The sequence below is a fragment of the Parambassis ranga genome, chromosome 19, assembly GCF_900634625.1.
Source record: "Parambassis ranga chromosome 19, fParRan2.1, whole genome shotgun sequence".
Classification (NCBI taxonomy): Eukaryota; Metazoa; Chordata; class Actinopteri; family Ambassidae; genus Parambassis; species Parambassis ranga.
In genome coordinates this window covers 23513843-23537068 of record NC_041039.1, presented here as the reverse complement: position 1 = coordinate 23537068, position 23226 = coordinate 23513843, and the positions used below count along the sequence as shown (strand labels likewise).

Genomic DNA, 23226 nt, shown 5'->3' with positions numbered 1-23226 from the left:
CTGTCTAAAGAGGCATTATCAGTGAGCAGACATCACATGCAGGGCAGGCGCTGTGGGACACTTCCTGTCATAATATTAAGAATCTTCCTTTTATTAATAAGAAAACAACCGTTTTTGTAAGTACTCAGTGTAAATGTGTGTGTCTGTGTCTGTGTAGCTGGGAGCAGAGGGTGTTGCCTCATGGCAGAGTGTACTACGTGGACCACAACACCAAAACCACAACCTGGGAGAGACCACTGCCACCAGGGTACGCCCGTCACACTTCCATATGTTTGTGTGTGTGTGTGTGTGTGTGTGTGTGTGGATGCTTTGCTGGTCTGACAGTAGTTAAGGTTAAACAGGGTGAACATTAAGCTTTAAAAACAGCCTGTGAAGGTCCTGTTTCCTAACTTGTCTTTGGTTCTTTGGCTGCGGCGACTTTGCTAAGATGAAGATGAGTTTAGACTCAAGGTTTCAGCAACAATAAAAATCACACAGGTGTTTCAGTGAACACGTAGCTGAGGTTCATAGTGTAGAAGATCCAGGTGAATGACATCAGCAGAGAGAGCAGGACCACCTCTGAAGGGGTGAGGGATCAAAATGATCCGCCGCCGTCCGTCAGATTGGAACTGTGCAGATAAATGAGTTCACCCCGAAGCTTCGCTGCTGCCAGACCAAGGCTTCTTGTTTTTTCATTTTAAGAGTGTGTTTTATGTTCCCTGGCGTTACTACACACACTGCGCTGTAACCGCTCCTCCATCCTGCAGTTTGATTGTAGTGTTTGTGCGCTAAGCCGTCGTAATGAGAACACAGTTTTCTCCCAGTCTCTCTGCCAGAGTTCAGCCTTTTTATGACATTTCTACTCTGCACTGATTATTTATTGATTCTCAGAGTGTGTGACAGAGAGACAGAGAGGCTGTTTTTAGGTAAAGGTCACCCCCCAGCACCACCACCACCACCTCTTTCCCTTCAAACCCTCCCCCCCATCTCAGTTTTTCCACACAAGGAACAGGAGCGTGGGGGCCCCGAGAACAAAAGTCCTTTCTTACTGCCACATGTACTTCCATACACCACTGTGTTGGCTGCCGGCCGCTGTGGCCCTTCAGAGGATCAATTAGCAAGCTAATACTGGGCTAACGCTCCAGATGTACACACCAGGAACTGTTTAGAGGTTGGGGGTGGGGTGGGGGGCGGGGCAGGGCAATGGTTGTTGGGCAATCGAGGTTTAGAAGCTGGAATAATGAAAGCCATCCACAGGCTGAGTGAGGAGAGCCTCTGAGTCACAGGGCTCTTTATCAGATCCTCTGTTGTGTTTGTAAGCAGTTGGACGAGGTCCTAACTCACTGTTTGAGTCTTCAGTAGGACCTTTTTAACTGAAACAGATGCAGCCTTGCACAAAGCTTCTCCACCACACTCTCACGTGTCCTCTTTATGGTTCATATTTACAGAAAGTTAAACAATAGCGCTTAAACTGTAAAACTGGAACAGCTGTGAAAGCCGAACGTGTGACAGAAACATCTAAAAATGGTTCCTGAATGCACCACGCAGAAGTTTTAGTTCTGTCATGGCAGCTTCTGTCTGTGCTGCAATTATTAAATCTCCAAAAATAAACCATTTGCACTAAAAGGATTCAGCAGGAAGCCATGATGGAGTCACATGTGAGCAGCAGTCACATGACCAACTTTCAGAGAGCATCTGTCTGACCTGCAGCTCAGCTTCCTCAGTTTAATGAACACATGAGGAGGTAGAAGATGGCTGCTCCAAGTGTTTCCTGTTGGACATCATGGTGATGAGTGGACAGTCCAAAGGATCCAGGCTGTGCTGCCTTCTTCTCCTTCAATCTTTATTTAACCAGATAAAAATTATTCATGTTCATGGTGACAGGGCAGCAGATGGTTAATGACATGACTGGTACAAAAGATAGCAGAACTAAGTAGAGACTGTCAGACAGGGCGCTGTGGGCTCTGGGATTTTCCCCGGCTCCAGTAAATAACTAGCTAGTGCTAATATCAGAGGGCCCAGTGTTTTTCCTGCCTTTAAAGGAAGCTGAGAGGCACCGTGGTCAGAGAGACGCTCCCTCAACCAAATACCTCCCTGTGTTTGTAATCATCCACGCTGCTGCTGAGGTGTCCTTGAGCAAGATACTGAAACCTCGCAGCTCCCGGCGAGCCGCGTCATGTAGCCGAGCCTGACCACAACACAATTGTTATTCAGCTGTTGTTGTTTGTGAGCTTCGCTATGATCATGTACACGTGTGGTTCCCTCTGTTCTCCGGCTCCATAGAACCCCGTTCATTACTACCAGGGAAAAGTTGTTACAATAGCAGCTTCGCTTTGAAACAGTGATCAAATGCAGCAATTTAAGTGGGGCAGTCTGTTGATTTGTCCACACCTGTGAGTGATCCCTTGATGAGGATCCTCTGAGGATGCTAACTGGTTAGCTAGTAAGAGCTTTGGTGCAACAAAAGTGAATCTATTCGAATGGAACACAGCGAGAGCCGCAGTCATCAGTTTAAACTGTAAAATATCAGCCGATGAAACTCAAAAAGTTTCATAACAATGTTGGAGAGTGTCACTCAGTGTGACATGTCCCAGGATTCATAGCACCAGTGATGCTGGGAGTCCACAATCTGAGCTCTCATAGCCGAAGAGCACGTTTAGTTATTGTTAATATCAAGTTGCTAGGCACGCAGAAGAGCAGCGCATCGTGACAAACAGGAAATGGTGTGGTTCAGCCTCCAAGGTCTTTGACGGAAACAACGCTACAGTTTGTTCTGAAAGGTCTAAAAAATGTGAAGTAAGCAACAGTGGAAGTGCAGTCATGTCTGTCTGTGTGTGTGTGTGTGTGTGCGTGTTTTTGTTAGCACACGACATCGCTGCTGTTTTCTCTTCCAGATTCTGTAGCGGTTGAGTCAGAGATATGAGAATAGCAGCACTCAGTCCTGGTGAGGCCAGAGAACTGGTCTGTGTGTGTGTGTTTGTGTTTCCAGGGACCGTCAGTATCTCAGCTCCACATCCAGACCGTCTACCCCACCACCACCACCACCACCACCTCCTCAGGGGAAGAAAAGAATAGGCTAACATAAACCTCTGAGTAATGCCTCTGACACACAGACACACACGGCGGCTCATGGTTATTGTCAGTCAGAGTCCGGCGTCTCCCATTGTTTTCCCTCGCCAGTGTGAGTGAGCGCTGGCATTAAGCTTAAAGCCTGGCGCCGATAACAGGGTGACACCAGCTTTATTCTGTCCCCTTAAACAGAGTTCTGGGATAAAATAAGATTTCACTGAGGCTTAAGATTTTATTTGTGCGTCCTTAAAAAGAAGCAGCAGCCTGCCTCTCTCTGTCCTCGCTCTCCTTCATCTTCACATCTTTTTTCTCCCCTCTCCGCCTCCTCTCATGTTTTCCTTCCTGTTTCTTTTTCCTGGGCCTTATAAATCCGTCCTGTTACTATCAGCAGCGTTTTGGTGAGGCCGCCCACTCTTCATGTGCTTTAATAAAGATGTTGTTGACAGCCCGTCTCACCCGTCCCCTCCTCTTTGTCCCCCCACCCGTCCAGCTGGGAGAAGCGAGTGGACCAGCGCGGTCGGTTCTACTATGTGGACCACAACACAAGAACCACCACATGGCAGAGGCCCACGGCCGAGTCTGTGCGCAACTACCAGCAGTGGCAGAGCCAGCGCAGCCAGCTGCAGGGCGCCATGCACCAGTTCAGCCAGCGCTTCCTCTACCAGGTACTCCAGACCTGAACGGGTTAACATGCCTAACTCACCACACTACACATTCATACATTCTGCAGCACAAGTATCATTACAGTAAAACACTGCTTTAAAACCCATCAGAATTCAGACAGAGACTCTCTGAATGTTGGTCATGTGACTGCTCCTCACATGTGACTCCATCATGGCTTCCTGCTGGTTGCCGAGGAGGACAGGACTTACTGAATCTTGTTGAAGTGAACTCTTTGTTTTTTTGGGAATTTAAAATGGAAACATGCAGACATGATAAATTTGATTTGGTTGAAGCCAATAATATCACTTTACCAAAAATCCTCCAAAGCCATGATGGACTCACATGTGAGCAGCAGTCACATGACCAGCATTCAGAGAGCATTCGGCTTTGTGCGTTGTGTTTCTTCAGAGACAGTCCTCTCTGCTTCAGCGGCTGGACTGAACACGGTTGTTGGTTTTTGTTGACAGTCACACATGCAGCACAGCAGAGTGAGCACACGTCTGTAGTCGGGGTTAAATGTGTTTTTTTTCTAGACGTGTTTGTGGTGTTTTTCCAGCAGCGTCTCTGACACTCGTCGTCCCCCTCAGTGAAGGTCAGACAGCAGGCGGACAGTAAAGACTTACAGCACTGAAACAACAGAGCATTCTCAATGGACCATTAGTAAAAGCAGCCTTAAAACTCTTACAGGCTGCTATAAAAACGCTCCGCCCTGCGCTGTGTGTCTTCACTTTTCACTGAAATGTGTGTCTGGCTCAGTCTGTGTCTCCCTGCGGCTGTTTGTTTCTTTTGTTTTTGGAGTCACCTTCACTTGTTAGTTACCGTAGTTGGTCTCCATCCATCCTTCACCCTCTCACATCATTCCTCAGTCCTTCCATCAGCTCCTCCTTTGACACCGATAATTGAGCTGACAGAGGTCTGCCTGCAGTTCACACACAGAAGCGGCAGAACAGCCAAAAATATGAACAGTTTTACTGGTTCCTTCTTCCCTTTGTGTGCTGCTCAGGAAGAAATGTTAAATTCAAGGTACTTTCAGATGCACCATCTCATCACAGTGAAGCCTTGTACAGTCAGATCGTGTCCTGCAGCGCAGCAGATGGTGGTTTTCCACTGCAGGAACTATCAGCTGTTCACTGAAAGCTGTACGTCATCCCTGCTCCTGTTTCCTCTCTGCCTTTTGTCCTTTGTAGGGCTCGTCTGTGTCTTTCTTCTGCTGGGTTTCTAGTTTTTTTTATAGTGTTGTGTGTCGTCATTTCGTTACCTTCGAGTTGAACTAGAAGAAAGTCGTGCTGCTGAGTTTAGCCCCTCCTCAGGGTTTCTGTGTGGCCCTGAAGAACTGCAGCTTAGACCCTGTTCAGACTTGTGTCATCAATTGGTTGTTCTAAATGTGAACAGCACACTTTGGTTCTGGATGAAAAAACAAAACAAAACAAAAGAAACGGCACGACTCATGCGCACACCCGGTCCTAACCCGGCCTGAACAGGGTCTTAGGGCACAGTGTGGTTTGGTTCAAAAACAGCAGGACCAACAATGAGGTGCTGCCTTGTTGGCCTGTCGGTTCCTGTTGTGGAAAACCACCAGCAGAGTGCAGCAGTTACAAATATGTTGTATGTTTATGTTTAGCGATGTGGTGAATATTTACATTCGGGGTATGAAAGCTTGTTAATGTGCAGAGGACCGAGCAGAGTCTGACTCACGTCAACATTTCCAGTGACGTCAGATTTCTGAAGGAAACAACTCAACAAATAAAACATCAGTGTCGCTTTATGTTCCACAAAGTGACAGAAGGTTTTAGAGACCCCACACACACACACACACACACACACACACACACACACACCTCCCCCCTCTGAGTGTGTGTGAGAAAAACCAAGAGGCAGGCAGGCTGGCCCTCCATGTTGATAGTACACTACTCTGTCTTGGAATGCCCACAGTGCTGATAGCAGCGACTATTTATGGCCCCAGTGTGTGTGAACAAGGAAACACACTCACAAAGGGCTTCATAGTTTTACTGTGGACGCAGCCACATGGTCTCCTGACACTCTGCTGGTCCTCCTCTCAGTCCTGGTCACAGTTTTTACCTCCTGAGATTGTTGTTAGATGGACAGAGTGTGTGTTGCACTGTGCAGTGTGTGTGTGTGTGTTTGAGCAGATGTGTTCACAGGCCTGTAATGTTGAGGTCAGGTGCCACATTTCTTTTCTGTAGCACATGACAACCACAGAGGGTCAAGGGGCCGGTCGTCCTCTGAAATGGTCCGTGCTGCAGTAATGGGCACATGCTCACATGCTGACACACACACACACACACACACACACACTCACACACACATCTACAGTAATTATCCGCGGTAGTTTGCAGATATAAACTTGTCGACTGGGTTCACTGGTGCTGTGTGTGTGTGTACAGTATTTACCTATCTTTATGAGGACCACTTCATTGTCTTTTGGAATATGACAGAAAATAAATAAAGTTATTGATCCTCTCAGGTGTAGTTCAGCAGGATCATCTTCACTAATGTACACCACTTTATGATGTTTGAAGCCTAAATATAATCACCAGAAGCTAAAAGCTAATGCTACGCTATAAACCAGCTACAGCACGGTCACATGACTACAGCATCAGCACCACCATGTGCACCGCTCTGACCTCTTCTGCAGTACCAACACCTCACAGAAACATTTCAGTTGTTTTTGCTCAGGTTTTGTTTATTTAGTTTATTCCTGAAAGTAGAATGGAGTCATCACGTCGATGCGGTGTCAGAGCTGCGAGCCGCGCTGGCTCCGCCTCCCACATGTGAACGTTTTTCTCCTGCTCGACTGCAAACTAAACATCTTTTGTTTTCCTCTGTTGTTGTTAATGTAAATCAAAGACATCTGCTGGGAGCGTTTTAATAAGCATGTTTGTCTTTTTATTGACAAAACAGTTCATTTAGAAAATAATTATCACATTAATCAATAATGAAGACAAAGACCCGGTCCTCACAAGTCATACAAGTACAAACGTGTGTTTGTGGAGTAATTGCAGCTCATTAGGAACCCCGGAGAGGGGGAGAGAGAGAGGGAGAGGGAGAGGGGGGAGTTTCCTTCCTCGTCGTTCTTCCTCTCAGATCTCAAACTTTTCTGACCAGAAGCTTTTTATTGTTTCTCTGGACTCATTTCAAATAACTCTTTATTTTTTTATTTGTTTGTACTGCCACTCCCCCCTCCTCCTCCTCCTCCTCCTCCTCCTCTTCCTCCTCCTCCTCCTCCTCCTCCTCCTCCTCTTCCTCCTTACCAGCAGCACCTGAATCAGCCCTGTGTTTAATGCTCACACATGCTCACTTGTGTTCAAACGCAGCTCGTCGTGTTTCCATCTTGACACGTGAAGGAACAACAAATGTATTCAGAGTACAAACACACATCAGCCTCATTAATGTTAAACATTAATATAAGTAAAAGATAATAAAAGAGGCCGTATCTGAGCGTAATATTGTGCTATAAATGAAAGATCTTGTTTTAAAGTTACCTCACGTGATGCATTCAGGGACTGTAGGAAAGCAGAAATAGTGATGATTCTACCTTAAACCATTATTAAAATATGAACCTTAAATTAGCAGAAAGAGCTTTTCTTTATATTGAAAGTGTAAATGCAAACATGTTGAATGAGACATAAGTGTGTGTGTGTGTGTGTGTGTGTGTGTGTGTGTGTCGGCCCGTGAACTCCCTGACCTCCGGTTATGTGTCGCCTCAAACACAGTTCTGCCTCGCTGCTCTCTGCAGATGTAGAAATCAGGTCGACTTTGCGGCAGAAAGATTTGACACTATAAAATGAAAACTTTAAGTTTTATGAATAACTTTTTTAAAAGCGACCAGTTCTCACCTGTGGCGCCTGGCCCTGAAGCAGGCCTTTATGGCAGATGCAGAACAGCCAGCCTTTATTTCACACGTTTGTGCCCGCATGCCTCGCTTCCTCTCCCTCCCTTGTTTTCTCAGTCTCCCTTTTCTTTGCCTCGCTCTGTCTGGAAGCTGCAGAGGAGCTGAATGGTCAGAGCCAGGATGAAGTCATCATGTCTTTATATCATTATATTCTCCTTTTACCTTTTTTAGTCACAGAAAACCCAGAAGGGTGGGGCGCCGGGGCATAGATTGGCTGTCGATGGGACACACACACACACAGCCTTTAACCCTGCTGTGTGCCCACTCTCCTCCAGCAGGCCCAGTCCTTTCCATCCCGGCTCCCTCACAGTTTCCATGACAGAGCGACTTTAAATGGGCACAGTCATTTTTTTAAAGTGGCATTCGGTGGATGATTCTCCACTTTATGACTGCTCAGGAAGTAATCATCACACTTTTGTGGCGTCCTAGTTAATAAAAAAAAAAAAAAACATCTGATGGTCCACCAGGATTTTTTTCAGCTTGGATTTGCAGCTAATGAGCGCCTCAGGTTTCTGGGTAGATGGTGGATGTTTGGAACTGATGGTGCGGGACAGCGCCGCACGTGCTCGGCTCGCTGTTACAGGTAATGATGTTAAAGTTGTGACTCGCCCCTTTGACAAACATCTACAGCAGCCGTTTATTCCTAACAAGCACCTTTTCAGCTACTTTTCCACACATGCTAATATATATATTCATGTGTGTGTGTGTGTGTGTGTGTGTCCACACAAACACACTGACTGCCTGTTTGCCACGGACAAACTTTCCACACTGTGACACACACACACACACACACACACCGTTTACTGTGAGTGCAGGCTGAGTAAACCCCACAGTGGTTTCCAGGCCCAGGGTGAATAAAGGTGCCTTTTGTCAGGCCTGGGGTGGGTTGGGGTGGTGGGGTGGGTGGGGCAGGTGAGGGTGGGGGTGGGGGTGGCGTTCAGTCTGGAACAAGCATGAATGTTCCCTCAGTTCCCTCAGACATCGCACTTCCCTGCCTACTTTCACAGCAGCGCTAGAACAGAGCAAGAGAAAGGAGGAGGACCTCAGGGTGGAGGAGGGGGAGGAGGAGGAGATGGTTGGGTGTATTTGAGGAGGTGAGCGGGAAACCGTCGGAGGGGGTGGGGCTTGCATCCAGCCAGTGAGCTCATTGGAACAGCGTTGTTGTTTTATCCTCCTACCGAGCGTGTAGTTTTTGGAAGGCATACGAGCCGCCGGGCAGCCAGCTCCCTCAGTCGACCCTCACTGCTGCAGCAGAGAGGAGCCACACACACACACAAACAAACTTATACACACACACACATATATATATATATATATATATATATATATACACACACACACTCCGTCCTCACCTCGCCGCAGGTATCCTCCCGCTGAATCCTCGCAGCCTGGAGCAGTTTTGTTTTCCTCTCGTTTTTCTGCTTTGTGTGTTTTGTGTTTTTTATCGCACACTTTGACATGTCGGCGGTGACAAAGAGACAGAAGAGGACAGACGCAGAGACGAGGCCGAGCAGAGGGGACAGAGCCACAAAGGTGTCCTAACAGGATTTGTGTTGTCTCTCTGTTTTCAGCCGTCTGGTGCTCCGGCAGAAAATGACCCGCTCGGCCCGCTGCCTCCAGGATGGGGTAAGTTTAAAACCTCACACACACACACACACACACACACACACACACACACACACACACACACTGAGAAGTGCTAGTTAGACTGATAGTCTCCGTGGGCTGTGTGTTCCTGCAGGCAGCTGTGCGGCTGAAGCGTGTGCAGACTTTGAAGCAGCGCTGCTTCTTTTGTCCCTCTGAGCTGTTAATTGATTGATTGATGCCTCCACTGATCATCATTTTCATTCTGATGCAGAAAATCTGGATAAATTGTTCCTGGGTTTCTTCTCGGTGCCCTGCTCATTTATCACTGTGTGCTCTGAAGTCCACAAATTACAGAGGCCGTCACATTATTGATGGGACTCTTCATCATTCAACATTTTCCCAAATGAGTAATGTAATCAGATCCTGTCCCACACATTCATTCATAAACGATCTCTGCTGCCCCCCCCCCACACACACACACATATCTTCACAGACTTCATCATGCAGCCATGTTCTGTCCAAGAAGTCCTCGCTCTCTCTGCCCATGATGCCTTTTCAACATGTTGCGGTACCTCCAGACGAAAACCTCAATTATATCACTGGCTCAGATTTGCTTCTCTGGCGCGCTGCTCCTCATCTGCGGTCGCTTCTCTCGTTTTTCTCAGGGCTCAAATTCAAAAAGAGAGAGAGAGAGATGGCAGAAAAGATGGGGGCGAAAAAGAGAAAGTGGCGAATGAAAGAAAAAAGTGGAGGAGGTTTGGAGGAGGAGGAGGAGTAGGAGTTGCAATGTGAGCACTACTGTTTCTGAGCCCTCCACACACTCCTGTTAATGAGAAAAAGATGTCAGAGCGATGGAGGAGGGAGTAGGATGGGGCACCAACTCCTCTCTAGAGACCAGCGGGCTGCTGTGCACACACACACACACACACATAAACTGTGTTTAATGTGTTTTCAGCTGTTTGTTACCGTTTTTGAACTGAAATCTCGCCTCCTAGCAACGCGGTCACTGACGCTCAGACACCCCTACCATAACCTTGATTACTCACACACACACACACACACTCAGGTTTACCCCTGTGAGGTATTCAGATCAAGCCACAGTGAAATACCACACACACTCGCTGCTTTTCTCTCGTGGCGGTGAGATTTTTTTCTTCTGCAGCGGGTGATCAGGTGATCCCTCTGATCCAGGCCGCCTCTCTTACACTCAGCGCCTCTCTTTTGTCCTGTGTGTGTCCACAGAGAAGCGGCAGGACAATGGCAGAGTCTACTTTGTCAACCACAACACACGGACGACGCAGTGGGACGATCCTCGGACCCAAGGGTGAGACCACGTGCCAGAAAGAGTGCTAAACTCTGTGTGTGTGTGTGTGTGTGCATGTCGCTTTGGGTGTTTGCTCGTACTGACACACAGATTAGTGCGACAACAGAGTGAGTCCTCTGATTACACAAACATTTTAAAGGAAGGTCGGGCGGAGCTTTTTGTGTTGCGTCCTGCAGCTCACATCACATCTGGCCAGACTCTCAGATGGATGTGGAGTTCTTCTGGAATCATCATTCTTCTTCTTTCTTTGACATTTAAACACTTCCAGAGCTTTGAAAAAAAATCATTTTCTCATTCTCAGTCTCATTCTGATTAACTTTCACTCTGGACAGAGGAAGCTGCAGTTTGTGCCGCTCATCCGTTAGCTTTCTGAAACACTCACAGATACTCCGCTCACCATCGGGATGGAAACAAACACTCAGAGACGGAAACATTATCAGCTACAAATAATCACAGAATTATGTTATTGATATTTAGCCTCCAGGAAGCCATGATGGAGTCACATGTGAGCAGCAGTCACATGACCAATATTCAGAGAGTCTCTGTCTGACCTGCAGCTGATTTCTGTTGTTCTGCACACACACACATGTCTTTGTGTTGCAGTTCAAAGGGTTAAAAATGCATGACAGGCACAAACTGCAGCCCGAGTAAACTGAAGGATTTTTGGCCATATTATCAATATTTTTCTACAAACACACCTCAGCGATGTTCGGAGGATCTGAACCACCGGCGCTTTGTTGTAGCATCCACATGTTGGCAGGGCACATGTCTTAGTTTCGTCCCCCCAAGACGGGGCCCCCCCCTCCAGGCGGGACCGTGCTCACTGCCCTCTCCCTGTTGCAGGATGATCAAGGAGCACCCCCTGCCCCCGGGCTGGGAGATGAAGTACACCGCAGAGGGAGTCCGATATTTTGTGGACCACAACTCACGCACCACCACCTTTAAAGACCCCAGACCCGGCTTTGAGTCAGGGTAAATATTCTCTCAGCCCTTCCTCCCCAAACCTGCTTTATTTAGAGATTTAATCACAACCCACCCACACACACACACACACACACACACACACACCCTCCATCCTGACCAGAATGTCTCATCGTCCTTTTTTGCTTTGACTCTGTCCATGTTCTGTTCGTTCCTTTTTGTTTCTTTAATATTTCTTTTGAATATTTCTTTGAGAATCAGCAGATGTTTCAACAAAAGCTCACACTCTACCACGCACACACACACACACACACACACACACACACACACACACACACACGCACGCTGCTCTCCCCCTCAGCCTGTGGACGTTTGCCTTGAAGCAGTCTAGCTGCAGCAGATCTGCAGACTGTGCTGGCATGTGTGTGGGTGTTTGTGTGTGTGTGTGTGTGTGTGCTGTTCTTCATGATATTTGCACGTATTTTTAGGAGCCTTTGCTTTGGGCTTTTTTGGGTTTTTTTGCGCTGGGTCCTGCAGAGTGTGTGTCCACGGCCAGCGCTCTGCCGCTGCGGTCTTCATTTCCTAACCCAAACCGAGATGTGCCTGGCAGCTCGGCGAGCACAGACACATTAGAAGCCTGTTTCTTCTTCTCTCCTCCTCCGTCCCCCCCTCCATCATCTGTCTGCCTGTCTCTTTCTTTTTTGCATTCGGCCTCTCTGCTGCTGACATGGCACATATGCAGTGTGTGTGTGTGTGTGTGTGTGTGTGTGTGTGTGTGCGTGTGCAGTGAGCCGGTGGAACTTACACTAACACAGCTGCAGGCTCACCTCCGTCTCTGAGACCCAGACGCTCTGGTTGGTTCTGTAGAGCGGTGTGAGTCTGAGAGACCGCTGAGACTGTTTAACATTCATGAAGTCACATCTGTGTTTTTGACACGTTACAATGACCAGCTCCTCTCTTTCTGTGTGTGTGTGTGTGTGCAGGTCACGGCAGGGCGGCTCACCCGGCGCCTACGACCGCAGCTTCAGGTGGAAATACCACCAGTTCCGTTTCCTTTGCCATGTAAGTGTTCTCGACCTGTCGCTGCTCGGATTCACACTCAGGCTGGAAGAAGCGTTGTCATGTTTTCGAAACCTGAAAGTCCTGGAGGACATTTCATCTGTTTGTTAAGAACAGTGTAGAATAGAGTAGAGCTCGGAGTGTCAGCATAAAATCATCTGTACCGCAACACCCACCCCCCAAATTCCTACACAAGTGCAGGTTTTTGAACGCATCACAAAGGTGAAGACGTAAAAAATGAAATGTACCGGAAGTGAATGTTTTAATCTCGATTTATCATCTAAAAGGACACAGAGCAGCTGCCTGTGAGATTAAATTACAGCCTGTCGACACAGAAAGTCAGGTGATCGTCTGAACTCTGATAAGGCCAACAGAATAAAATCAGTTAATGAGACAGCCGTCATTTTACCTGAATACTGGGCTGTCTGGATGTCTGCTCGTCAGGCGGATATATTTTAGATTTTTTAATTTTTTTTTTGTTATATTGGCCATAAATATCAGCAGTTCCCGTTAATTATCTGGGCCGCTTGTTTGAGTTTTAGGCTGAGTGAGTGTGTGAACACACTGTGACATCATTTATCTGCTTCAGATAACAAATACCTAAACTCAGATGTTTACTGTTCTGTCCTCAGATCCTGATTATTTAGCTCTTAATCCATAAATGTCCAGTGCTACATATTTGATGTAAACATTTGATGTTAAAGGTTAAACTGTGCTTGGGTGTTTCTGCTGTCTGACCTGTGCCTGCTCTCGGTGTGTGTGTCCGTAGTCCAACGCGCTGCCCAGCCACGTGAAGATCTCTGTGTCCAGACAGACCCTGTTCGAGGACTCATTCCAGCAGGTCAGAGACACATCTCCGTCCCGCTCTCATTAAGTCGTAAGCGTGGTGGAGTCACACACACAGAAATAAGTCCAGATCTGTTTGTGTCATCAGATCATGAACGTGAAGCCGTACGACCTCCGCCGCCGACTCTACATCATAATGAGAGGAGAGGAGGGGCTGGACTACGGCGGCATCGCCAGGTGAGTCGGCGGTCCTCAGTGTCCTCACACTGTCATTCTGTTGGTGTGTTTAATCCCGTGATTTTTTTGTGTACCATTTGTTTTGAATGTTGGTGGCGGTGGAGGTCTGTTGTGTGTCTGGGTCGCTGGCAGGACGGGTTATGACGTGGTGATGGTTTATAGAACATGTAAAATAATCCAGTGTGCAGGGATGGTGGCGCTGTTGTCTCACTCTTATGATGTTAACCCACGCACAGTGATTCAACTGCAGCACCTGGGCGCCAGAGTTACTGCAGAACAGCATTTTCTGATCTATAGAAGCGTTTCCACAGGGAAACCGTCAGCCGCCATCTTTTTTTTTTTTTTTAACTATAACTTTAGTTTGGACTTCTGGCAGCCAAACAAATAAAGCACATAGTAGTCCCCTCTCCCCTCTTTAAGTGCCAACATTTGCCACACAACATTATTTTTAATAGAACTGTGTTTTTGTTTCAGCTGTATGTTGTGCATCATTAAAAAACCTGTATGACAAATTAAAGATTAGGTATTATGTTGTAGTTTTGGCATCAGGCCGGATGGCGGGGGGGGCGCGGCGTGCTGTAGGTGGTCCCCGGGCCACAGTTTGAGCCCCCTGTCCAAAACAAATTGTAGTTTGTGCAGAATGAAGTGTTGGTCCTCCATAATGTTTTAAGAACAACCCGTCTGTCAGCATTTCTGTCTTCATCTTCCCATCACATGTCTCCAGCCCCCCCCCCCCCACCCTGTCTGCTGTCCTTCAGGTCTTCTCTGTATGTATGTTGTTTATTTTTCTGTCGGTGGCGTTTCCATTTTTTTCTGTTGTGGTCCTCACATTGTGTCTCTGTCTCCGGTGTCACGTCAGTGGTTTTACCCTATGGTAGGTGACATCATGCTGTTCTACCACAGGGTAGAACCACGGACGGGATGTTGGGAGGTGTCTGCGTCCGTCCTTCAGTCCATACACACCCTCCCCGTGCCCTCCCTCCGCCCATCCATACACCGTGTAAAGTGTGTGGGGGGGGGGGCTTGGTTCTGGTGCTGCAGCTGGTGGAGGGCCCTCATTCTCTCTAACATCCTGTTTCTGTCTTTTGTTTTCTTTAATTAAAATTTGACATTAAAAGTCTTGTAAACTGTCTTCTTATTGTTGCAGTTGTTGGGCTGTATTTGTATGAATGCAGCTCCGTCTGTGTTGGCAGCAGCGTCATGTTGACACTGGACTGATGTGTAGCTGATGGGTCGACCATGTGTTTTCTTATTAATGAAACAAATTAATATTCATAAACAGATAAACATGTATTAGATTGTTATTGTCTGATGGTTTAAAGAGTTATTTAACCTGATCTGGAGGAGACCCACCTGCTTCTGACAGTAAGTGTGTGCCAGCAGGGGGCGCTCTTTCCTGGTCACTGTCATCAGACCTGGCAGTGAACCCGGGCTTTTCTCTGACGTTTAATTTATTTTAATAAGCACTCACTCAAACTTTTTACAGGATTTGTTTGTAATAATTTAACTATTTAAATGATTTCTATCACAGTCCGTTTAGCAGACAGGCATGTTGCTTCCTCCTCCACATTTCCCAGCATCACTGCTGTAACAGGAGCTGTTCAGGTTCAGGTTCAGGTTCAGTACTGATAATGAGGCATAGACACATGACTGTAAACCTCCTAGAAGATGAAGGTCAGTCGACAAAGGAGACCAAAAGAGTTTATCTGGAATAAAACCAAACTTTATTCTGCAACATCAAAAAAAAATACTCAATATAAAATGTGAGTGACAGATTTTGTCTCCCTGTGTCCACACTGACGTCCTCTGTGTCCTCTTGTCCTGCAGGGAGTGGTTCTTCCTGCTGTCCCACGAGGTCCTGAACCCCATGTACTGTCTGTTTGAGTACGCCGGCAAGAACAACTACTGTCTGCAGATCAACCCGGCCTCCTCCATCAACCCCGACCACCTCACCTACTTCCGCTTCATCGGACGCTTCATCGCCATGGTGAGGGACACACACGGTTCAGACCAGCGTGTTTACCTTTGTCCTCGGCTTTGTCTTACTAATGAAGACATTTATAATTAGAAACAGAGGAGCCACGTGTTGATGTTGATGTGGACGTTCACTGTCATCTGTGGAGTCTCATCAATAAACCCCACAGTTCATAAGTGGATTGATCAGCTGATTGAAAGGACAGTTAAAGTTCCTGAAATATATGATACCAACATTTATAGGGTCATATATTTCAAAAATAGAACATTATCTGAACAGAAATACTCTGAGATTATGCACAGATTATAATCCCTCCATGCACTGAGGGATTATAATCTGTGTGTGTGTGAGTTTCATTTAGTGGATTCAGCAGCTGATGGAGTTCAGTGGGTGGAGCTGTGCTCTGTCTGTCTGTCCGGGATTGACTCCAAAAAGCCCCCCCCCAAATAAAACGTCACTCCATCTGCCACCCCACCCCTCACCCACACCATGAGCTCACCGCCACGCCCAGACTGCACCCGCAACAGACACCTACATTTACCCTGAAAATCCACTTTACTGACTCGCTTTATAAACATACTCCACGACTTTCCGCTCCCAAAGCCATCTCACTGTCTCCTCTTCATGTCGTATGTTTCATTTAAAGTGTGTGTGTGTGTGTGTGTGTGTGAGACACATGGTCAGGACACAGCAGGACAGAACAGACTGAGGCTGTCAGTGTGTGTCTGTGTTGTTGTTGGCTTATCCTGATTCTGAATCCTCGGTGGGTTTTTAGCATTAAACAGCTCCGCCTGCTCTGTCTGCACACACACACACACACACACACACACACACACTCTCTCTCTCTCTCCTGGGTCTGAGCACACAGAAATGCTTTAACAGCCAATCACCTTCACAGGAAGCTACGTCTCACACTTGATTCGTCGTCAGCACGTCTGAGTTTGTCAGGAGTGAATTTGAACTTCGTGCCTCTTAAACATTAAAACATCAGATCCTTGCAGCTGTTTATTGAATATTCCTGACGGTGTCTCTGCAGGCTCTGTATCATGGAAAGTTCATCGACACCGGCTTCACGCTGCCGTTCTACAAACGCATGCTGGACAAGAAACCCACCCTGAAGGACCTAGAGTCCATAGACCCCGAGTTCTATAACTCCATCATGTGGGTCAAGTAAGTAACAGAGTCCGGTGACAGCAGTTCGCTCCTTGTTGTGTTTGCACAGTTTTTGGTTCCATGCTGTGTGTGTGTGTTTACAGAGAGAACAACCTGGAAGAGTGCGGCGTGGAGCTGTACTTCGCTCAGGACATGGAGATCCTGGGGAAGGTTTCCACTCACCAGCTGAAGGACGACGGAGAGAACGAGCTGGTCACCGAGGAGAACAAAGAGGAGTACATCAGGTACGACTGCCTCCGCGGCTGAGGGGACAGGGAGATGGTCTCACCACAACTTAACGTTGTTTTCCTCCTGCAGCCTGCTGACGGACTGGAGGTTCACCCGCGGCGTGGAGGAGCAGACCAAAGCCTTCCTGGACGGCTTCAATGAGGTGGTTCCACTGGAGTGGCTGCGATACTTTGATGAGAAGGAGCTGGAGGTGAGGGAGGAGTTTAGGCATGGTCCCTATTGTAAAACATGTTCATTTTGAACAGTTTCACATGGAGCTCTGTGGAGATCACTCACTTTTAAAGCCAGCCTCCAGTGGCCACGGGGGGAACTGCAGTTTTTATTCACATTGCCAAACGTTCCCCCTCTGCAGCTCTTTCAGGGGGAAACTATTATATAATTTAGCTAATTTGTCTGCTGTGTGTGTGGCAGCTGATGCTCTGCGGGATGCAGGAGATCGATTTGGCCGACTGGCAGAAGAACACTATCTACAGACATTACACCAAGAACAGCAAGCAGATCCACTGGTTCTGGCAGGTACGCACACACTGATAACACAGCTGAACACACACACACACACACACACCTGCTGCAGTGTGAGTGACAGAGGTGTGTGTCTACAGGTGGTGAAGGAGATGGATAACGAGAAGAGAATCCGTCTGCTTCAGTTCGTCACAGGAACCTGTCGGCTGCCCGTCGGAGGCTTCGCTGAGCTCATAGGTACCACGTCCTCAAACTGGAACATAAAACAAACAATGACGTCTGATTCATCATTTCTGATTCGTTTTAAGGATGCTTTGATCATATCTGCTGCTTTCTTTTAACCCCTGCAGGAAGTAACGGTCCCCAGAAGTTCTGCATAGACAAAGTGGGGAAGGAGACTTGGCTTCCAAGAAGCCACACATGGTAAGAAAAGCAGAAGGGGGTTTTGACCTGTGTGTTCAGGCTGAAACATTTCAGTCCAATAAAAATGAAAAAGAGAGAAGACAAAAAAAATAGGATTTAGATAAACTCCCTCCAGCTAACATTCAGGAGTAACTCCATCTTTCCTGTCCGTGTGCTCCTCGCAGCTTCAACCGCCTGGATCTGCCGCCCTACAGAAGCCTGGAGCAGCTCAGGGAGAAGCTGCTGTTCGCCATCGAGGAGACGGAGGGATTCGGGCAGGAGTGACGCAGGCGGCGAGGAGCAGAAGAGTTAATTGAATGGGATAGTTTTTGTTATTGTTTTTAATTTTTATTCACAGAGCTGATAAATCACCCGCAGCCACTCACCGGGGACGGATGTTGTTTGTGGATAGAGGAGGAGATGAGAGGACGAGTGTGTGTGTGAGCACGTGTGTGTGTGTGCATGTACGTTCGCGTGTTATTGCCATTGTGTATAAGCATATAAACCGTGTGTGTGTGTGTGTGTGTGTGTGTGTACGTCTGCGTGGGTTTGACAGGATGGCACATTCACCCCCACACCTCTACGCTTAGAACCGCACCAGAACCCGGCCACATGATAGTTTTGATGTCGGCAGCAACACAGCGACCCGCAGATGCAGATGCAGTATAACATATCTACCAGAGTTTAACACTTTAAAGAGAGAGGCCGAGTCTAACGCAGAGCTATCATCAACTAGTGCTCCTCTGTTTCAGAGGCCAGGAGACCAGATGTGATTTAAGTTTTTTATTTTTCTGTTGATTGTGAAACAGCTTTTTCTCCTGTACATAACAAAAATAAAAGAGATTTCAGTCTTCAGCTGTGTCTGCGTTCCCACGTGTTCTTTATGGAGGAAAAGGTTGTTTTACACGAGTTAAACTGATTTCTTTACGCTTCCAGAGGTTTTTGAGGAGCATAAGTGAGAGTTTGAGGAGTACATTGCTGTACTGTTCCTCAGTCTTTGTGCTGAGAGCTGGTGAAATGGGATCGATGGGGACTGGAGATAAAGCAGAGCCAGAACCAGCAGCTTTTTCCACACAGCGGGGCTCGGTCTGTGGTTTGGCTTGCGGGGTCGCTGTAATTGAAAATACATGTTTGGATGTAACCGTACAAACAAACGTAACTCAGTCTCACACTGGCTGAGGCTTCAAGCTCATCAGGGAGGTCACAGATTACAGTCCCTGATGCATCATGGGGCGGCACGGGCCCCTGAGACAGAGCGGCTTCCAAGTTTAAAGTGGTTGCAACACAACTGGAAAGACTGCAAAAAAACAGACAACAATGATGTGCAGCATGACGCAAAGAGGCACAAAATGATGTCCGCGGCCTTCAGAGGTCATTCACATCAAAATAAATGTGGTAGAAAAGCATATGCACTGGTACGATCACATTTGTTTTTGATTTAATTTTATTTTTTTTAATTAATTTTAATTTGTTCATTTTTAAATTTAATTCAATACAACTGCTTTTGCTGAACTAAAGTTTAAACAGTATAAAGTAAAAAAATAAAATATAATGAAATAATAGCCATCTGGTGGACTTTTATTGTGAAAGTCCCGTCGTCTTCGGCTCAAACCGGAAGTCTCTTCTTCGTTTCTTCAGACTCCTCCGAGCGGAACATCCGGTCCAGTTCAACCTAAGAAAGGCGCTTTATAACGTTCACGTGGCAGCAGAATAATTGAACACACGCTCACATTAAGTTAATATCTGTTTAGTTAATGTCATGGCCCGCAGTCTGCATCACTTCCGGTCTGGTTTAAAATGGTGAACGCGGATGAAGTCGCCAAGTTGTGCTACGAGCGGTTCAGCCAGCTCCCCCGCAGAGGGAAGCCGGAGCCGGGCAGAGAGTGGACCCTGCTGGCCGCCGTGGTCAAAGTCAGCCGGTGCTCGGGCTCAGACTCAGGTCTGAAAAACGAATGAAGCACAATGTTATGAAACAGCTGAATAACAGCTGATTCTTTTTTTCTTTTACAGATGAGAAGGAGGTTGTTTCCATGGGAACAGGGACGAAATGCATTGGACAGACAGCTATGAGTCCCAGCGGTGTGTGTGTGTGTGTGTGTTCGTGGTTCTGTTTTTATGTGCAGCTGTGTTAAATATTCTCCCCTAGTTGAAGTTAATCTGAGATAATCCTGGATATTCTGCAGGTGATGTGCTGAACGACAGCCATGCAGAAGTCATCGCCAGAAGGGGCTGCGTCAGGTACCTGATCCAGGAGCTGCAGCGCGCCGTGAGCGGCCAGGGCAGCTCAGTGTTCTGCCCGGCGGATGAAGCAGGAAGGTGGAAGCTTCAGCCAGGAGTGTCCTTCCTCTTCTTCACCAGTCACACCCCCTGTGAGCCCAGTGTGTGACACTACTGTGTTTCTGTTTGTTTCTGGTTTGACACCATGTTGTGTATTATCTCCAGGTGGTGATGCCTCCATCATCCCCATGACTGACAGCCAGTCTCAGCCCTGCCCTCCTGTCACACCTGTGGAGGATGGTGAACACAGTGATGGAGGAGGAGGAGGCCTGAAAAGGAAAGCTGAGAAACCCACTGAAGAGCAGGACTCTAAGCTGCCCCGTTTGGAGGAGGCGAAGCAGGAGGAATCTGAATCTTTGTCATCTGACGGTAACCCTACACACACAGCTGTGGAAACGGACTCACAGGAGAACAAATCCAGATACTCCACAGACCGCAGTCACTGTGTTGGTGCTGGACTCCACCCACGTCTCCCAGACATCCACAGAACCGGAGCCAAGTGCGTCCTGGGCGGCTCCACCGACCCCAGGCAGCCTGGGGTCGGGTACCACAGCACAGGGGTGCTCAGAGTGAAACCGGGGCGAGGAGAACCGACTCTGTCCCTGTCCTGCAGCGACAAGCTGGCCCGCTGGACGGTGCTGGGCTTCCAGGGTGCCCTGCTGTCCCACTACCTGCAGGAGGCGCTGTACTTCAGCACCGTGGTGGTGGGGAAGTGTCCCTACAGCCAGGACGTCATGCACAGAGCTCTGGTCACAAGGTGAGAGGAACGCTGGGACGGTGTCATCCTTTCTGGTTAATAGAGTATTGATTATATATCAACTGATCGACATCACCAACAGCACACTAGCATGCTAGCATTCAGCTTCAGACTGATGAGGACAAGAGGCCCTCCCCCCAGCCAGAGTCCTCACATATATATCTGTATAGGGGCTCTGCTGCTGCTGGCTGATGTGTCCAATCAGAACGGAGGATGCTGGGAAGTGGCTCCTGGTGATGGAAATGACCTGAATTGTTGTTTGAACTTTACATCCAGGTGTTCTCATGTGTCGGACCTCCCTGCTGGCTTCCGTGTTTGTCCGCCTGTTCTGCTCCAGTCCAGCCTGGAGTTTCCCTTCAGCCAGGCCCAGACCGAGCTCCAGCACCTGGCCGGACAGGGCCGCATGTCCCCCTGTGGGGCAGGTAGGACACCCACACACACACACACACAGGATCAAGATGGATCTGAATGATAGAATAACCGGAGCATTAAACAGTTAAAACATGCTCCATGTGTTTCAGCCATCAGCTGGTGTAATGTGACAGAGCAGCCACTAGATGTCACTGCTAATGGCTACAAACATGGAGTCACTAAGAAGGCCCTGGGTACACCTAAAGCCAGGTAAAGCCCACACACACACACACACACATCATAGGTTTTAATTGTGGTACAGGATTCATTGTGTATTCCCTGTGTGTGTTTTCAGGTCTCTCCTTTGTAAATGGGAGCTGTTCCGCTCCTTCCTCTCTCTGGTAGCAGCCACAGAGCCTTCAGCTCGGCCCGACTCTCTCAGGTAACAAACTTTCATAATCAGATTTAATCTGAAGATGTTCAAATCAAGGTCTGCCTGGCATCGGGTTCATCCCGCCGAAGCATGTGGAGCGCACACAGAGGCATCCGAAGGTGTTACGGGAAAGGGAGAGTGCGGTGTTCCATTTATAGGAAGTGTGTGGTTGATTATTCCTTTAATCTCAGAATAACATGAACCTGTCACCGGTGAGTCAGTTAATTGTCTGGTGTCGCAGTAATTAACACATTACTGTCACGTCAAAAGTCAATTTATGACTTGTTTCCTTCTTGTGCAGCGGTTACATATTTGTGTCTGTGAGTCATGAAAACACACTGTGTGTGTGTGTGTGATGACCTGATGGTAAGGAGAAGGAACAAAGAAGCTCCTGTTCATCAGCATTTCAGCAGATAACCTGATCCGGACTGTTCTTGGCACAGCAGACTCACTGCTATACACTCACGTACACAATGTCTACACAATCATCTCAGAGACACGCAGCAAAGACACACAACAAGAGGGACCAGAGGGGGTGAGGACGGGGAAATAATGATGAGTAATCTGTTCTTAAAGTCAAGTTAGCAGAGTGTGTGTTTACACCTGATGGTAACACACAGACACACACTGCAGGGAGATCAGCAAAAACAAATGTAACTGGTGTACACCAGATACTATCAGGAGCACGAGATCTGGTGTGTGTAACATTAAGCCTACTTCATATTATCTGGTGGTGATGTCCCTTCGGGGGCTCCGTTCACTGTGACCTCATCCTGACTGCTCTGCCCCCTGTTCTGTGTGTCGTTCAGGGCTCCGGAGCTGCAGACCTACTGGGACTACAAGAAGGCGTCCGGGCCGTACCAGCGGGCCTGGCAGCAGCTGTGCAGCCAGGCCTTCCCTCTGTGGCCGTGCAGCGACAGAAGCCTGCTGCTCTTTCAGCAGTGAAGGTCTGCAGCCCGTGGAGGTCAAAGGTCAAAACACCCAGAGGAAAGCATGTGTTTTTATATTACCTGAATGAAACTTGTGTTCCACGCCCTGGTTGTGTGTTCGTTGGCTCAGCTGCTCTGTTGTTTGTACCATTCTCTTTGTTTTCCAACAGAGAAGTTAATGTTTTATCATTTTTGTAACGGGCAGATTTTGGTTCCAGCTGATCATTTCAGCTTAGCTTTTAGCGAGCAGACACCAGATCACTGCAGAGCAGCGCCTCTGAACCTCTGAACAGGGGGCCTCACATTTCACTGTCGTCGTCATTGCTCTCTCTCACATGATGATGAAGCACTGATCGCTTTAATAAGGCAGACATGATGGGTTTTTATTGGTCAGGTCTTCCAGCTCCCTCACTGAGTATCATGTGATGCACACACACAAATATTTGAATGACGTTAAGTAAAACTATGTCAGACATTTTCTCTGATTCACCAGAGACCCAAACACTTTACTGGAAGTGTTTATTTTGTAGTATTTGAGTTTGTGATTAAACATTTCTGTGTTTGTTTGTTTAAACTTCTCCATAAGGTAAATGATGATGATTTAGAGATTAAAAAAAATGACTGTTAGTGACTAAAAGGTTTGTTTACTTCGTGATTATCTGACCGCTCCATGTTTCGGCTCCCTGAAGCTGAACATTCAT

General features: G+C 47.5%; 2 protein-coding genes across 3 annotated transcripts in view; both read left to right on the top strand.

Moving 5' to 3' along the window:
* wwp2 (WW domain containing E3 ubiquitin protein ligase 2) overlaps positions 1 to 18633 on the top strand; it is a 33141-nt gene extending 14508 nt beyond the window's left edge. Inside the window, exons 9-24 of one of the 2 annotated variants that reach the window (XM_028430661.1) lie at positions 158 to 247; positions 3539 to 3713; positions 9196 to 9250; positions 10454 to 10535; positions 11379 to 11507; positions 12440 to 12518; positions 13285 to 13356; positions 13450 to 13538; positions 15366 to 15525; positions 16550 to 16683; positions 16770 to 16910; positions 16984 to 17104; positions 17326 to 17430; positions 17517 to 17613; positions 17727 to 17799; positions 17964 to 18633. In XM_028430661.1, the coding sequence (XP_028286462.1) occupies positions 158 to 247; positions 3539 to 3713; positions 9196 to 9250; positions 10454 to 10535; positions 11379 to 11507; positions 12440 to 12518; positions 13285 to 13356; positions 13450 to 13538; positions 15366 to 15525; positions 16550 to 16683; positions 16770 to 16910; positions 16984 to 17104; positions 17326 to 17430; positions 17517 to 17613; positions 17727 to 17799; positions 17964 to 18063 (1702 nt within the window). In that variant the 3' untranslated portion in view covers positions 18064 to 18633. The remainder of the gene's footprint in view (positions 1 to 157; positions 248 to 3538; positions 3714 to 9195; positions 9251 to 10453; positions 10536 to 11378; positions 11508 to 12439; positions 12519 to 13284; positions 13357 to 13449; positions 13539 to 15365; positions 15526 to 16549; positions 16684 to 16769; positions 16911 to 16983; positions 17105 to 17325; positions 17431 to 17516; positions 17614 to 17726; positions 17800 to 17963) is intronic. The other variant, XM_028430662.1, reaches the window with a different exon arrangement.
* Positions 18634 to 19431: 798 nt separating this feature from the next.
* Positions 19432 to 23008, top strand: adat1 (adenosine deaminase tRNA specific 1). The gene is made up of 8 exons (XM_028430764.1): positions 19432 to 19717; positions 19789 to 19857; positions 19962 to 20147; positions 20221 to 20812; positions 21089 to 21234; positions 21334 to 21433; positions 21519 to 21605; positions 22406 to 23008. Exons 1-8 carry the CDS (start codon positions 19576 to 19578, stop codon positions 22539 to 22541), a joined length of 1458 nt encoding a protein of 485 aa, XP_028286565.1. The 5' UTR covers positions 19432 to 19575; the 3' UTR covers positions 22542 to 23008.
* The last annotated feature ends 218 nt before the right edge of the window (positions 23009 to 23226 follow it).

Coding starts and splice junctions, on each gene's coding strand:
- adat1 (XM_028430764.1), top strand. CDS start 19,576: ATGGTGAACGCGGATGAAGTCGCCAAGTTGTGCTACGAGCGGTTCAGC. Junction 21,235..21,333: donor CATGTCCCCCTGTGGGGCAG/GTAGGACACCCA, acceptor CATGTGTTTCAG/CCATCAGCTGGTGTAATGTG. Junction 21,606..22,405: donor GCTCGGCCCGACTCTCTCAG/GTAACAAACTTT, acceptor TGTGTCGTTCAG/GGCTCCGGAGCTGCAGACCT.